This window comes from Peromyscus maniculatus, chromosome 22, assembly GCF_049852395.1.
Source record: "Peromyscus maniculatus bairdii isolate BWxNUB_F1_BW_parent chromosome 22, HU_Pman_BW_mat_3.1, whole genome shotgun sequence".
NCBI lineage: Eukaryota > Metazoa > Chordata > Mammalia > Rodentia > Cricetidae > Peromyscus > Peromyscus maniculatus.
Genome location: NC_134873.1, coordinates 12591825 through 12609787, shown reverse-complemented (window position 1 = coordinate 12609787; position 17963 = coordinate 12591825). Strand labels below are relative to the sequence as shown.

General features: G+C 39.1%; 1 protein-coding gene across 4 annotated transcripts in view; it reads right to left on the bottom strand.

The window, feature by feature from the left end:
* The window catches only part of LOC102920979 (uncharacterized), a 58258-nt gene that overhangs the window by 30111 nt on the left and 10184 nt on the right, over positions 1 to 17963 (bottom strand). The window contains exon 1 of one of the 4 annotated variants that reach the window (XM_076559081.1): positions 9849 to 10003. The exons of 1 other annotated variant lie outside the window; for it this stretch is intronic. Coding sequence is in view for 1 of the 3 variants with exons in the window: in XM_006991299.4 (XP_006991361.2) it covers positions 9849 to 9851 (3 nt within the window). In the remaining 2 variants the exon portion in view is untranslated. Of the gene's footprint in view, positions 1 to 9572; positions 9821 to 9848; positions 10004 to 17963 lie in introns of those variants that run through there. 2 more of the 4 variants (XM_006991299.4, XM_076559082.1) reach the window with 2 other exon arrangements.

Below are 17963 nucleotides of genomic sequence, written 5' to 3'. Positions count from 1 at the left end.
GGCCAACAAAAAATACCATCATTCAGACAAAACTCTATCCTTGGGTATGGGAAAAGATTTTTTACCAACTCGACATCTGATAGAGGACTAACAATCAAAATATAGAAAGCATTCAAAAAACTAGATATCAAGAAAACAAATAACCCAACTAAAAATCAAATAGAGCTGAAAACAGAGAAAACTAAAAAAACTGAAAAACACTTAAAGAAATGTTCAACATCCTTAGCCATCAGGGAAATGTAAATCAAAACTACTTTGATATTCTATCTTACACCTTAATCATGCTCACTGCTTCTCTATTCATAACAGAAATTCTAAACAACTTAGGTGTACCTCAACAAAAGAATGGAAAAAGAGAATTGTGGTACATTGACAAAATGGAGTATTACTTAACCATTAAATAAAAAAAAGAAACAGAACACCTGCCCAACTCAGCCCTAGCTGCCAGCCATGAGGCAGGGCTCCTGCGGGAAGGCCCCTCCCTCACTAAGACCTCCCAGCAGACCCTGCAATCTACATGCCCTGCCCCCATACCATCTGCCAGCCACTTCTTGAAGCTTGGAAACCAACCCCTACCTCTCATCAAGCCTAGAGAGAGCTCTCATTGGACAACGGGTTGTCATTGGATCAAGAGAAACCTCAGGAGACAGGGAATCTGCCAGCCCTCATTAGACCAAGAGTGGCTTTCTGAGAAGTAGAATCTGCCACCACTCATTGGACCAAGAGAGGCGTCCTGAAACACAGTATCTGTCAGCTCTGACTGGACCAAGAGCCCTGATAAGACCAAGAGTGGATCAGTGAGTCACAGAATCAGCTAGCTTGGGTTGACCCAAGAGAAGCTCCCTGAGACACAGAATCTGCCTGCTCCAATTAGATGAAGAGCTAAGATAGGACCCAGACGGCCCCGCTGAGACACAGACACAACAAGCACAGAGTGGATCAACAGCAACTCGTTCAGACACAGGCAACTCTTATACCCATTACAGGAGAAGATGGGCAGACGTCAAGGCAGAAGTACAACAACATAAAGAGCAATACAGCATCACCAGAACCTAGCCCTCCTCCAACAGCAAGACCTGAACATCACAAGGTAGAAGAAGCAGAAGAAAGCAACCTTCAGAATAGCACCATAAAGATGCAAGAGGCCTTTCAAGAAAAAATGAAAAAGGAAATTGAGGAAAAGACAAACAAAAAAAATGGAAGAAATCAATAAAGAAACTGAGAAAAAGACAAACAAAAAAATGGAAGAAATCTATAAAGAAATAGAGGAAAAGACAAATAAAAAATTGGAAGAAAATAAATCCCTTAAAGAAAATCATGAAAAAGCAATTAAACAGGTGAGGAAAATAGGTCAAGACCTGAAAAAGGGAAGTAGAAACAATAAAGAAGACACAAACAGAGGGAATACTGGAAATAGAAAATCTGAGTAAACAAACAGGAAACACAGATACAAGCATAATCAACAGAATACAAGAGATGGAAGAGAGAATCTCTGGTGTACAGGATACAAAAGAAGAAATAGATGCATCAGTCAAAGAAAATACCAAAGCCAAAAAAGTCATAACACAAAATGTCCAAGAAATCTGGGACACCATGAAAAGACCAAACCTAAGAATCATAGGTATAGAGGAAGGAGAAGAATAGCAACTCAAGGGCACAGAAAATATATTCAACAAGATCATAGAAAAAAACTTTCTCAACTTAAAGAAGGAAATAGCTATGAAGGTACAAGAAGCCTAAAGAACACCAAACAGACTAGATACCCTCCCCCAAGTCTCCTTGCCACATAAAATTTAAACAACTAAACGTACTGAATAAAGAAAGAATATTAAGAGCAGCAAAGGAAAAACACCAAGTGACTTATAAAGGCAAACCCATCAGAATAACACCCAATTTCTCAATGGAGACTTTGAAAGCCAGAAGGACCTGGACAGATGAAATGCAGACACTAAGAGACCATGGATGCCAGCCTAGACTAATATACCCAGAACAACTTTCAATCATCATAGACAGAGTGAACAAGACATTCCAAGACAAAACCAGATTTAAACAATACCTATCCACAAATCCAGCCCTACAGAAAGAACTAGAAGGAAAATTCCAACCTAAGGAAGTCAGATACACCCACAAAAACCACATGCAATAGATAAGCCCACAGCAGTAAACCACAAAGAAGAGAAGTACACACACTACCACCAAAAGATAACAGGAACTAACAATCACTGGTCATTAATATCCCTTAATATCAATGGAGTTAATTCACCTATAAAAAGACATGGGCTAACAGAACGGATATGAAAGCAGGACCCATTTTTCTGCTGCATACAAGAAACACACCTCAATTTCAAAGATAGACACTACCTCAGGATAAAAGGCAGGGAAAAGTCTTTCCAATTAAATGGTCTTAAGAAGCAAGCTTGTGTAGCCACCCTAATATCCAGGAAAATAGACTTCAAACTAAAATCAATCAAAAGAGATCAAGAAGGACATTACATACTCATCACAGGAAAGATTCACGAAGATGAAGTTTCAATTTTGAACATGTATGCCCCAAACACAAAGGCACCCACACGTGTAAAAGAAATATTACTAAAGCTTAAATCACACATAAAACCCCACACATTAATAGTGGGAGACTTTAACACCCCACTCTCACTACTGGACAGATCTGCCAAATCAAAACTTAACACAGAAATAAGGGACTTAACTAATGTTATGACTCAAATGGACTTAATATCTACAGAACATTCCATCCTAACAAAAAAGAATATACCTTTTTCTCAGCACCCCATGAAACCTTCTCTAAAATCGACCACATACTCAGCCACAAAGCAAATCTCAACAGATACAAAAAAACTGAAATAACCTCCTGTGTTCTATCAGACTACCATGGTTTAAAGTTAGATTTCAACAACAACAAAAATTACAGAAAGCGTACAGTATCATGGAAACTGAATAATGCTCAACTGAATCACCAATGGGTCAAGGAAGAAATAAGGATATTAAAGACTTCCTAGAGTTCAAGTGAAAATGAAAGTACAACATACCCAAACTTATGGGACTCTATGAAAGCAGTACTCAGAGGAAAATTCATAGCACTAAATGCCCACATAAGGAAGTTGGAGAAATCTCACACTAGTGACTTAACAGCACACCTGAAAGCTCTAGAACAAAAAGAAGCAAAGTCACCCAGGAGGAAGAGACATCAGGGCATAATCAAATTGAGAGCTGAAATCAATAAAATAGAAACAAAGAGAATACAAAGTATCAATGAAACAAAGAGTTGGTTCTTTGAGAAAAATCAACAAGATAGACAAGCCCTTATCCAAACTAACCAAAAGGCAGAGAGAGCGCATCCAAATAAGCAAAATCAGAAATGAAAAGGGAGACATAACAACTAACAATGAGGAAATCCAGAGAATCAGCAGGTTATATTTCAAAAACCTGTACTCCACAAAATTGGAAAATCTAAAAGGAATGGATAATTTTCTGGAATAGGTACCACATACCTAAGTTAAATCAAGACCAGATAAACTATTTAAATAGTCCAATAACCCCTAAGGAAATAGAAACCATCATTAAAAGTCTCCCAACCAAAAAAAGTCCAGGACCAGATGGTTTCAACACAGAATTCTACCAGATCTTCAAAGGAAAGATAATACCAATACTCTTTAAATTGTTCCACACAATAGAAACAGAAGAAACGTTACCAAACTCCTTCTATGAGGCTACAATTACCCTGATTCCCAAGCCAAACAAAGGTGCAACAAAGAAAGACAACTACAGACCAATCTCCCTCATGAACAATGATGCAAAAATACTCAATAAAATATTGGCAAACAGACTCCAAGAACACATCAAAACAATTATCCACCATGATCAAGTAGGCATCATCCCAGAGATGCAAGGGTGGTTCAACATACGAAAGTCTGTCAATGTAATCCACCATATAAACAAACTGAAAGAAAAAAACCACATGATCATCTCACTAGATGCTGAAAAGGCCTTTGACAAAATCCAACACCCCTTCAAGATAAAGGTCTTGGAGAGATCAGGAATACAGGGAGCGTAGCTAAACATAATAAAGGCAATTTACAGCAAGCCAACAGCCAACATCTAAGTAAATGGAGAGAAACGAAAAGTGATTCCACTGAAATCAGGAACTAAACAAGGCTCTCCACTCTCCTCATATCTATTCAATATAGTACTTGAAGTTCTGGCCAGAGCAATAAGACAACATAAGGAAATCAAGGGGATACAAATTGGAAAGGAAGAAGTCAAGCTTTCACTATTTGCAGATGACATGATAGTATACATAAGTGACCCCAAAAATTCAACCAAGGAACACATACAGCTTATAAACACCTTCAGCAATGTAGCAGGATACAAGATTAACTCAAAAAAATCAGTAGCCTTCCTATATACAAATGACAACTGGGCTAAGAAAGAAATCAGAGATACATCACTCTTTACAATAGCCACAACTGGTATAAAATACTCTAAGTAAACAAGTGAAGAACCTGTATAACAAGAACCTTAAGTCCCTGAAGAAAGAAATTGAAGAAGATGTCAGAAAATGGAAAGTTCTCCCATGCTCATGGATAGGTAGGATTAACATAGTAAAAATGGCAATCTTACCAAAAGCAATCTACAGATTCAATGCAATCCCCATCAAAATACCAACATAATTCTTCACAAACCTGGAAAGAACAATACTCAACTTCATATGGAAAAACAAAAAACCCAGGATAGCCAAAAGAATCCTGTACAATAAAGCAACCTCTGGAGGCATCACGATGCCTGACTTCAAGCTCTACTATAGAGCTACAGTAATAAAAACAGCTTGTTACTGGCATAAAAACCAACATGTGGACCAATGGAACCAAACTGAAGATCCTGACATTAATCCACACACCTATGAACATATGATTTTCGACAAAGAAGCCAAAACTGTACAATGAAAAAAAGAAAGCATCTTCAACAAATTGTGCTAGCATAACTGGATGTCAACATGTAGAAGACTGCAAATAAATCCATATCTATCACCGTGCACAAAACTTAAGTCCAAGTGGATCAAAGACCTCAACATAAATCCAGTTACTCTAAACCTGATAGAAGAGAAAGCAGGAAGTAGTCTTGAATGCATGGACACTGGAGATCACTTTCTAAATATAACACCAGTAGCAGACACTGAGAGAAACAATTAATAAATGGGACCTCTTGAAACTGAGAAGCTTTTGTAGGGCAAAGGACACAGTCAATAAGACAAAACAGCCTACAGAATGGAAAAAGATCTTCACCAACCCCATATCTGACAGAGGGCTATTATCCAGAATATATAAAGAACTCAAAAAATTAGACATCAAAATACCCAACAATCCAATTAAAAAATGGGCTATAGAGCTAAACAGAGAATTCTCAACAGAAGAAGCTCAAATGGCTGAAAGACATTTAAGGAATTGCTCAACATCCTTAATCCTCAGGGAAATGACTCTGAGATACCATCTTATACCCGTCCGAGTGGCTAAGATCAAAAACACTGAAGACAGCTTATGTTAGAGAGGATGTGGAGCAAGGGGAACACTCCTCCACTGTTGGTGGAAATGCAAGCTTGTACAACCACTTTGGAAATCAATATGGCGCTTTCTTAGACAATTGGGAATCAACCTCCCTCAAGACCCAGCTACACCACTCTTGGGCATATACCCAAGGAATGCTCAATCATACCACAAGGACACATGCTCAACTATGTTCATAGCAGCATTATTTGTAATAGCCATAACCTGGAAACAACCTAGATGCCCTTCAACTGAAGAATGGATAAATAAAATGTGGTACATATACACAGTGGAGCACTACTCAGCAGGGAAAAACAATGATATCATGAGGTTTGCAGGCAAATGGATGAAACTAGAAAATGTCATCCTGGGTGAGGTAACCCAGACACAGAAAGACAAACATGGTATGTACTCACTCATAAGTGGATACTAGATGTAAAGCAAATGATAACCAGACTGCAACTCACAACTCCAGGGAGGCTACCTAGTAAAGAGGACCCTAAGAAAGACACAGGGATCATCCAGCAACAGAGAAATGGATGAGATCTACATGAGCAAACTGGGGGTGAAGGAGGGGGTAATGGAGGGCAAGGGTCAGGGGAAAGAGAGCTTAGGGGAGTGGGAGGTCCCAGCTGGAATAGGAACAGAGTGGGAGAACAAGGAAAGAGACACCATGATAAATGAAGACCCCATGGGAATAGGAAGAAGCAGAGTGCTAGAGAGGTCCCCAGAAATCCACAAAGATACTTCCACTATAGACTACTGGCAATGGTCAAGAGAGTGCCTGAGCTGACCTACTCTGGTGATCAGATGGCCGACCACCCTAACTGTCATGATAGAACTCTCATGCAGTGACTGGTGGAAGCTGATGAAGAGATCCACAGCCAAACCCCAGGTGGAGCTCCAGGTGTCTAACCAGCAAGAGAGAGGAGAGAGGAGGGATTATAGGGACCATGATTGGAAAAAGCCCAGGGACAAATAGCCAAACTAGCGGAAACACATGAACTATGAACCAATAGCTGAGGAGCCCCCATTGAAGTGGTCCAGGCCCTCTGGATAAGTGAGACAGTTGAAGAGCCTGAACTGTTTAGGAGGCATCCAGGCAGTGGGACTGGGAACTGTCCTTGGTGCTTGAGCTGGCTTTTTGGAACCTAGGTCCTATGCTGAGACACTTTGCTCAGCCTTGGTGCAGGGAGGAGAGGACTGCACCTCCTGCCTCAACTGAATCTACCAGACTGTGCTGAATCCCCAGGGGAGACCTTGCCTTGGAGGAGGTGGGAATGGGGAGTGGATTGGGGGGAAGGCTGGGGGTTGGGAGGAGGGAGGACAGGGGAATTCATGGCTGATATGTAAAATTAAATTAATTATAAAATAAAAATATTTATAAAAAAAGAAAAAAGAATCAATAAAATTCACAGACAAATGGATGGAACTAGAAAAAAAAAAATATCCTGAGTGAGGTATTCCAGACCCAGAAAGAGATATGTGATCAGCGCCTTGCTTAGCCATCATTAGAGTAGCTTCTTCTGCAGCATATGGGAACAAATAGAGACCCACAGCCAAATATTATTCAGAGAATGAGACCTTGGAACACTCAGCCCTAAATGGAATGCCTCAATAAAATCCCTCCCCCAGAGTTTAGAGAACACGTTGGAAGAGGAGGCAAAAAGAGTATAGAACCCAGTGGGGATGGAGAACACCAAGAAAACAAAACACTCTAAAATCAACCCTAGCAAAGCTCATATAAACTCAGAGACTGAAGCAGCATGCACCAGGTCCTCTGTGCATATATTATGGCTTCCAGTTTAGTGTTTTGTTCTGTGTGTGTGTGTGTGTGTGTGTGTGTGTGTGTGTGTGTGTGTATGTGTGTGTGTGTGAGATAGGGTTTCTTTGATAGTCTTGGCTGTCCTAGAACTAGCTCTGTAGACCAGGCTGGCCTCAAACTCATAGAAATCTACCTGTCTCTGCTTCCTGAATATTGTTATTAAAGACATGCACCACCACCACCCAGCTTTTCTTTCTTTCTTTTTTTTTTAAATGAGATTCCTGAGTGTGTGAATGAGTGGGTCTCTGATCCTTGTGCCTTCTCTTGGCTCTTTTCCTTCTGTTTTTCTTGTCCAACTCAGATGCGTTAATTTTTGTTTATCTTATTTTATTATTATCATTCCTTAGAAACCTATTTGTCTTCTAATGAGAGACAGAAAGGGAGTAGATCCAGATGGAAGAGGAAGCGGGGAGGAACTGAGAGGGGTAGAGGGAGGAGAAATCATAATCAGGATATATTGTATGTGGGAGGAATCTTTTTAATGCAGGTGGGAAAAAAAGACAGTAGCAAGAGGTAAGTTTATACACAAAATAGAAGCTGAAAAAAAAAAGCTATGTGAAGATTACTATATGGAAGAAGCCAGTCTACAAAGGAAGATCAGAAGCCGTTTGCTATCGGGACTTTTACAAAGGAACAGAGCATGCTCAAGAAAAGTTCCTGGTATACACACTAGAGAGAAGCAGACCCTTCTGCAAATGTATCAGCGTGCCATGGATCACATTCCCTCAGCCTTTAGGGGAACCTTCCTTAGCTCACTAGTTAACTCTTATTCTTGAGAGTGCCTTTCCTTTCTCAATAAGCTGTCTATATTCTGTTTCTAACCATGTGTCTCTAGTGCAATCCCTCACTCTAGGAAAAAAGACCCTGGAATCTGGTCCTCTCTAAACTAAGATCCAAGTCTCAACATTTAGAAAGTATGCTTTCCTTAATACCCTGGGCTTCCTCATTGTTTCTCTGATCTCCATATCAAAATTAAAAGGAATGATTTTTTTTATCCTTTTTGTTACCTTATGACAAATGCCAATACTAAAAGCTTGCCTGTCCTGTTGAGTTTTCTTTCCCCCCTCAAACTCTAATTAATTGTCCTCTGTTTCCTTCTAAGTCCATCTTTATTTTATTTTTAAATTAAAGAGACTAAAGAGTCAAAAAAGTAACCTCAGCTTCCAGAGAGACACATTGGGAACTCAGAGACATGTGAAATAAACAACTCAACTTAATGATGCAAACACAAGGTCTTAGGAAAACAGGAATGAGCCAGATTCAAAAGCAAAGACAGCAAGAAATAGAAACTATATGGGGAAAAATGAAATAGAAACTCAAAGTATAATACAGTCAAACTCAATTTCACAGGTGGTTCTTTAAAAAAAAAAAAAAAAAACAGTAAGATAGGCAAAACTCTAGTCCAGCTAATGAAAAGAGAAGGGAGACAGAGATTAATAAAAATGAGTCATAAATTAGAGAGTCCAGTGAAATGCGAAGGACCATTTGCTAATATTTGAACACACACCAAAATAAATAAATAAGAAAGGAAGGTAGGAAGGAAGGAAGGAAGAAAGAAAGAGAAATGAAAAGAAAAAGCATAATGTGTCAAATTAAGTAGTTAAATTCTGAGTCATATACAACATACTAAAATTAAATCGAAGATATAAACAACTTAAGCATATTCATAACAATGAGACCAAAATATACATAACAAAAACTCCCACCTCACAATTCCTTCTGTTTGTTGAAGTCTAGAGCAAAACAAACATTTTTTTTTCTTATACATCTAAACTATTCCTCTCATCTCATGCTTTTTTTTTTTTTCACAGCCAGCAATGCTGGAGGCATTTTCCAAAAATTCCACTTTTGCCTAGGCAATTAACTACCAAGTTGATAGGTGAAAACAAACCATCTTGAAGCAAATTCAAAATTCCCTCTTCCTTGAAAGCCTGGGCGTTTTCTCCCACTCTCAGCCAGAGGAGGCAAACAAATATTCCTTCATTAACACTTAACAAACAGCAAAAGCCAGGATGCGGGACCGGGTTACAGTTGAGAGGTAAAAGGTCTGCCTAGAATGAGCCAGGCCTGAGGTTCAATGCCCAGTACAGCGGTCATCACTGAATTCCCTCCACAGCAGTCTGAACTCTACAGAGCATCCTCAGCACCAACTCGCCTGCGATGCAATGTCTGGGGAGGCGCAGTCTCACCCTGAGAGCTCTGGGGACCAGATGACACAGCTTCAGAAGGGCAGGACAGGGCTGGGCAGGACCGGACCGACGGACCGACCCAGGCTCTCCACTGCCTACTGGGCACTCAATTAAAATGCTCGTGGGTTTGAGGGCGATGGTGACAGCCTCCACCTCAGACTCTGCAGCACAGACAGCTCCAGGGGAACGTCAGGGCGGCGCCGCCACTTTGTGACAAAGCCTCCGCAGTGTCACAAATCCGCCACACACGACTCCAGGAGCCCAGGGTACACTCACCATTTCCTGCTTCGGGCGTGAGCAGGTGTCCTTTCTAAAGAGCCTACAGACTGCAGAACGCACAACCAACCACAACAATCCACCTCCGGCCTCCCTGAAGCTACACAGGACTCAAACAGGGCGGCAATGGCGGCAACCTCTGACTGTCCGCGCTCCTCATTGGACAGTTCGTGCAGGAGAGTAACAGCGTCTCTGATTGGTGAATGGCAGCGACCCGCCTCCTTCAATCGATCGGCACTTCGGTTTTTTTCCTCTTCAAAAGGAGCTCAACTGACAAACTCTGACCACAGAACCCCCTTAACTCTGGCTTCTTTTCCCTGGAGTAAACCCGGACTATCCTGGCTATCATTTTATGTAAAGAGAATATGCTCCGAGAATTTTTTAACACGCACTTGCTTCCTCGTGTACTCAGTGAATTCACACACACACACACACACACACACACACACACACACACACACACACAAAACTTTGTTCTGAACATTCAGGACAAAGCCGATGACATCCCTACCTCCAGCTTTAGGGATAGAGGCTTGCCCAGCTTTTTACGTGGGTTCTGGCCATGCAAAGGCATGTCCTCATGAAGGACGAACTGGCATTTTTATCAACCCATCTCGCCAGCTCTTCTTTAGCTTGTAATATTGGTTGTCACCATGCTGATTTCTGCACAGTGTTTGTGTTTTATAATACCCAGGAATGCTGAATTCAGAATGTACCTTCAAAGTGAATGTCTGTGGTGGTCAATATTAGAGATACGTTTCACCCAACCCCTGGAATAAGTATTTGTGAATTTGATGGTTTATTTTGGTTAGAACTTCGATGTGGCTGTGGATTACATTGCCCCACTTCTGAATATTAAGATGTTGAGAGAGTTTATGGTAGAGGAAGCAATACAAGGCATGGTGATCTCCTAGAGTTAAATTGTTAGGAGTCTCTGTCTCATCACTAGAATATGATCCACTGCCGGAGAAGGTAAAGGGGGCATCCTCATCAGTAATTGATGTAAGCTTTTTATAACTCTTGAATACTTTGTTGATTATTACCCCCGAGTAACTATTTTCTCTGTCCATTGAATAATTGTATTTTCTTGTTGGTGTGTTTTAATTCTCGTGGCAGAAGATGGGTATATTAAAACAAAAGATGTGAGAAAACTTGATTATTTGCCTCATCCCAAACTTTTAAGTTTGCATATCTAGGTCTATGACATGTCTCTGCCTGGGCTGTCCTTATGACCCCTTCTAGATCTAGGGTTATGGAGTAGGACAAATGCAGGTGGATCCATAATGCTTATGGGCCAACAAGTCTCGACAACTAATGAGCTTTGGGTTCAGTGTGAGAGTATGTCTCAAATACAAAGGTGGAGAGCAATTCCTGAAAACATCCTGCATGTATGTACCTCTGGTCTTCACACACATGAACACACAGGAACACATGCACGTACCCACAATAACAAATACATTTAACACACAGCTAACACACCATTCACACACATAAATTTTAAACCAGGTGACTCATGACACTGCCATATGCTTTTCCTACTTTGCAGTACTTTACAGTGATTAAGTGCTAAGTGAACATCACCTCTCTTTAGACTGAAGGTAGGTTATCAGGTTAGGGTCACTGTTAGTCAGGCATTCCAGGTTACTGACTTGTTCCACGTGAACCTTGATAATTTAAAAGGCACAGAGGTGTTGAATACAAGTCTTTAAAGAAAAATCACAAGAGTCCCTAACAGTTTGCTTATAAACAAGATAATGAAAACTTTAACATATTTTACATGAGCCTCCAAACTAGCAAATAATTACTGTTTTAACAATGCAATCACATCTACAAACTATTTTAATGTGAACAAATAGTTATAAAAATAATCACAAGTTAGTATTGCACACTTAGGATCCTGGAACTTGGAAATGTAGAGCAGGGAGATTTTGCATTTGAGGCCACCGTGGGCTGCAGTGAAATGATGAAGAAAGGAAGGAAAGATGGAGGGAAGGGTTAGAAAAGGTTTTTGGGTTTCAAGAAAATAACCACTCAAAGCATTTCAGCAATGCAAAAAGTTTCACTTCTGCAGAAGGATGCACAGCCATGTCAAATCAAGTAGGCAAGCACATACAGTGGAAGTCCTGTTTTTATTTCTAAGTGAAAAGGGGTCCTGTGCCTCACTGTGAGTGAAGTTACACACACACACACACACACACACACACACACACACACACACAAAGACAGAGACAAAGAGAGACAGAGAGAGACAGAGACAGAGAGACAGAGATTGACTAATTCAAAACAGCACAAACAGTAAGCAAAGGACAAAATTTGGGAAGAGGATACATTCTTAAATGTATATTTCAAGAAGTGCTGAGCCTGAAGGAATTCCTTTCACAAGCTTTCTTTACAATTTTTTAAAGGTTTTTCTCAACAAGGTTTCTCCGTATAGCAGCCCTGGCTGTCCTGGAACTTGCTTTGTAGACCAGGTTGGCATCAAAATCACAGAGCTCTGCCTGCCTCTGCCTACAAAATGCTGGGATTAAAGGTATGTACCACCACATTGGGCACAGTTTTGAAAAAGGAGTGGAGAGGATGGGAAACAGATAAAGGCAAAACTGGAAAAAACTCAGACATTGAAGTGCTGCCCTCTATATCTGTTGTCACAAAAGCAGGCCTAGCAGCAGGTCGGGGGGAAGAATTAAAGGAAGAAGGTATTCCTCAAGGTCTTCTCTTTTCTCTCTTCTCATCCTCCTCCCTCACTGGGATCATGATGAGCTTGAAGACATGGGCATCACACCAAATAAAGTGTTTCTTCCCAGCCAGTGGGATTATGGTACCTGAATTAGATAACAGGGAAAGAGCTAGTTCATGGCCATAACATTATGGCGGAACACAAGATTAGGAAAGGTTTTATGCTAGTCTCAACTGAGTATAGTTGAATTAATATAAAGCTCATGCATACATACAAAATTGTTGAGATGCATATATACTTTTTCCACATACAAAAGTGCTAAAAGTAATGCAAGGAATTATTTTCTCCAATGTCAGTACACAAGATATACTGTAGGGGAGAGAATTTTGGACAAAAGTATAAGGATGGTCTCTGTGGGAGTCTGCTGTTAAGCTTCTTGATGTGTAGGATGAGCATGTGGAGTCAATCTGAATATATTTCATTGATAAATATATTTTCAGGGCTGGAGAGATGACTTAGCAGTTGAGAAAATCTATTACAACAATTCCAAGCATCCACATGATGGTTCATCCTAACTACTAACTAACTCATCCTAACCCCAAGAGTTCCATCACCTTAATGTCACATGCACCAAGTACTCACATGGTGCACATACATATATGTAGGTAAAACGTTCATACACATATAATAAAATGATCTTAAAAATTAAAAAGAAGTATACATCTGAAGCCAGGTATGGTTATGTGGATCTGTAGTTCCAGCTGCTTAAGAAACCGAGTCAGTGAGATTGAGTGGACCCCAAGTTTGAAACCAACCTGAACAAATGTTGAAACTATGTCCCAATAAAAATAACAGAAAGTGCATTACTTTTATGTTCTTTCATAACTAATGCCTTCATTCATAACTGTGACTACTGTGTGTACAGCCTACTTCTAAAATCCAATGTAGCATAAAGTAATTTATATGGATCAATAATGTGAAAGGAATGTTGGTGACATGACTCAGTATGTAAAGTTGCCACCAATACAGACAGCTTGAGTCTAATCACCTATACTTACATGGTAGAAGGAGAGAACTGACTTCCAATTGTTCTCCAATTTCTATATGTGTACTATAGGACATGGATATACATTTATACACACACACACAAAATAAAAATATTAATTACAAATACTTTATGTTGGGAATATGTTGGGGAAAGTTGTCAGCATGGTTTACCAACAAGGAAATTCAAACCAAAGTTATACTCAGATTCCATTTCATCCTTGTTACAGTGGCTATTATTTTAAAATGTAGTGATAAGAAATTGTAACCAAGATACAAGAAAAAGGAACAATTATAAATTATTAGTGAGAATAATACAGGCATTATGAAAATAGAGTATGGCAGTTGCTCAATTTAAAAAAAGCTCAAAATTGAACCACCCAACAAACCATCTTTGCTATATAAGCGAAAGAATCAAAACATACATAAGAAATGTGTGCACATTCATGTTTATTGTAGCACTGCTCAATAATAGTTAAGATGTGGAATCATCAATCTCATCAACATATAAACAAATGAAGAGAATATGGTGTATGTACTATACGTGTATAGACAGATACAGACATGCAGGCATGAATACATACATATGTACATTCATACATACATACAATTGACTATTATTTTCCCATAAGGAGAGGAAAAATTTTTAAGAAAATGGATGATACTATGATGTCTCTAAGTGAAATCATCCAGACCAAAAAAAAAAACCTATCTTGTGTTTTTATTAATATGTGGAAAATACAATACAGGAACAATACAACAACAAGAAAAAATCCATGACAGTATTAGAGAGACTATTAGAAAACATTAAGATATTCTGTAGAAGTAAGAAAAGATAAATGAATAAAATAGTAGCTGGAAGGGTGTATATGATAAAACCACAATATGTCATAATGAAATCCATTAATATGTACAATAAATATTCACTGTTAATTTTACTAAATATATTTTAAATATTTTTATTTGTTAGTTTCTTATTTTTGTTCTATCTGGCCTAGAAGTTGGTAGGAAGTCAAAATTGGTCTCAGATTTGTTGGGAATTCTTCTGCCTAAAATCCTGAGTGTTGGGATTATAGGCATGTGCCACAATATCTGGGGAATTTTATTAAATCTTTTAAAGTAAACCTAAAATCCAAACAAAAAAATCTCAGTAATCTAAGCTTTGAAATCACAAAGGCAAAGAAACAAGAGTAATTCTAAATCAAACACAAGAAAATAATAATCATAGAAGATATCTACAAAAAATACATGCCATGTTATCATGAGGAAATCAACAAAATCAAGAGCTTATTGGTTGAAAAGATATTAAAACTGGTGGTTTTTAGATACCAAACTAACCAAAAAGAAAGAAAGCATATAAACTCCAAACATTGGTTTTAAAAAAGTTAAAAAGAGGGAAAGGAAAAAGGAATGAAGAAAGGAGAGAAAGAAAGATAACATCCCTATTCAACCGATAGACATTTTTTTGCTGGATTTTTTATTATTAATTTTTAAAATTTATTTTACATACCAACTACAGTTTCCCCTCCCTTCTCTTCTCCCATTCCCTCCCCCACCTCCTTTCTACCCCTGCCCCATCAACTCCTCAGAAAGGGTGAGACATCCCATGGGAGTCAACAAAGCATGACACATCAAATTGAGGCAGGAAAAAGCTCCTTCCCCCCTGCATCAAGGCTGAGCTAGGCATATCACCATAGGGAATACGTTCCATAAAGCCAGTTCATGTGACAGGAATAGATACTGGTCCCACTGCTAGGGGCCCCACAAACAGACCAAGCTACGCAGCTATTACCCACATGCAGAGTGTTTTGGTCTATCCCATGTAGGCTCCCTAGCTATTGGTCTAGAGTCCATGAGTACCCATGTGCTAGGATCAGCTCTCTCTGTGGGTTTCCCTATCATGATCTTGACCTTGATTGCTCAAAAAATCCCTCTTCCCTCTCTTCAACAGGACTCCCAGTGCTCAGCCTTGGCTGGGGATCCCTGCATCTGCTTCCATCAGCTACTAGATGAAGTTTCTATGATGACAATTAGGGTATTCACCAGTCTGATTACAGGAGAAGGTCAGTTCAGGCACCCACTCCATGATTGCTAGGAGTATTAGCTGGGGTCATACTTATGGATTCCTGGGTGTTTCCTTGGCACCAGGTTTCTCCCTAACCCCATAATGGCGCCCTCTATCAAAATCTCTCTTTTGTTGCTCTCCCTCTCCATCCCTCCCTCAAACTTGGTCATTTCTATTCCTCATGTTCCCATCCCCCATCCCCTCCCTTCTACCACCCCACCCCCAGTTTACCCAGGAGATCTTATCTATTTCTCCTTCCTAGAGTGATCCATGTATCCCTCTTAGTGTCCTCCTTGTCACCTAGTTTTTCTAGGGCTGTGGATTGTAGCCTGGTTATCCTTTGCTTTACATCTTCTATCCATTTATGTGAGTACATACCATGTTTGTCCTTCTGGGTCTGGATTACCTCACTCAGGTTGATGATTTTTTCTAATTCTATTCATTTTGATGTCATTGGTTTTTTTTTTTTTATATCACTGAGTAATACTCCATTATGTAAATGTACCACATTTTCTTTATTCATTCTTTGGTTGAGGGGCATCTAGGTCATTTCCAGGTTCTGGCTATTACAAATAATGCTACTATGAACATAGTTAAGCAAGTGTCCTTGTGGGATGATTGAGTATCCTTTGGATATATGCCCAAAAGCAGTATAGCTGGGTCTTGATGTAGATTGATTCCCAATTTTCTGAGAAACTGCCATACTCATTTCCAAAGTGGCTATACAAGTTTACACTCCCACCAGCAGTGGAGGAATATTCTCCCTACTCCACATCCTCTCCAACATAAGCTGTCTTCAGTGTTTTTTATCTTAGCCATTCTGACAGTTATAAAATGGTATCTCAAAGTCTTTTTTATTTACCTTTTCCTGATGACTAAAGATGTTGAGCAATTCCTTAAATATCTTTTGGCCATTTGAGATTCTTCTGTTGAGAATTCTGTTTAGATCTGTACCCCATGTTTTAATTGGATTACTTGGTATTTTGATGTCTAGTTTCTTGAGTTCTTTATGTATTTTGGAGATCAGCCTTCTGTCAGACATGGGGTTGGTGACAAGCTTTTACCATTCTGTAGAATGCCATTTTGTCTTATTGCTTGTGTCTTTTGCCTTACAGAAGCTTTTCAGTTTCAGGTGGTCCCATTTATTAATTGTCGATCTCAATGGCTGTGGTACTGGTGTTATATTCAGGAAGTCATCTCCTGTGCCAATGCATTCAAGCCTGTTTCCCAGTTTCTCTTCTATCAGGTTCAATGTAACTGGATTTATGTCAAGGTCTTTGGTCCACTTGGCCTTGAGTTTTGTGAGTGGTGATAGGTATGGATCTATTTGCATTCTTCTATGTGCCATCATCCAGTTATCCCCACACTGTTGAAGATGCTCTCTTTTTTCTATTGTGCAATTCTTTGTCAAAAATCATATGTTCATAGGTGTGTGGATTTATGTCAGGTTCTTCAATTCTATTCCATTAATCCACATGCCTGTTTTTATGTCAATACCAAGATGTTTTTATTATTATAGCTCTACAGTAGAGCTTAAGGTTAGGAATGGTGATGCCTCTGGAGATTCCTTTATTATACAGGATATTTGGCTCTCCTGGGTTCTTTGTTTTTTCATATTAATTTGAGTATTGTTCTTTCAAGATCTGTGAAGAATTGTGTTGGGATTTTGATGGGGATTGCATTGAATTTGTGGATTACTTTTTGTAGGATTGCCATTTTTACTATGTTAATCCAACATATGCAAGAACATGGGAAATCTTTCCATTTTCTAAAATCTTCTTCAGTTTCTTTCTTCAAAGATTTAAAGTTCTTGTCATACAGGTCTTTTATTTCTTGATAAGAGTTACCTCCAAGATATTCTATATTATTTGTGGCTATTGTAATGGATGTTGACACAGACATTTTAAAGACCATTAGATAATGCCATTATTACAAGAATTGCATGATCATGAATGCAACTTGGTTGAAGGCCACTAATTTCAAGAAAAACCTGGAAATGCTGACATTAGGATAGGCAATAAAAATAAGCAGATATATGTCAAGGATATTAGAAAATAAACAATGAAGAAAATACATAGGTAAATATTTCTTGCAAGTATAGATTTTTAAATCCTTACAAAAACAACAAATTATGTTATGATTCATAAGCAATGTGAAGATAACCTAATCACTCTATTTCCTGTTTGCTAGTAATGTAATGTGAATCACAGGACTTGGGAAAACTTTGCTTACTATCATAGCTTATGATAAATGGTAATTCAACAAAAATCAAAATGTAAGAATCACAGGTTTCTTAGGTAGGAGGAGAGGGATTCATGGCTCCTCAATG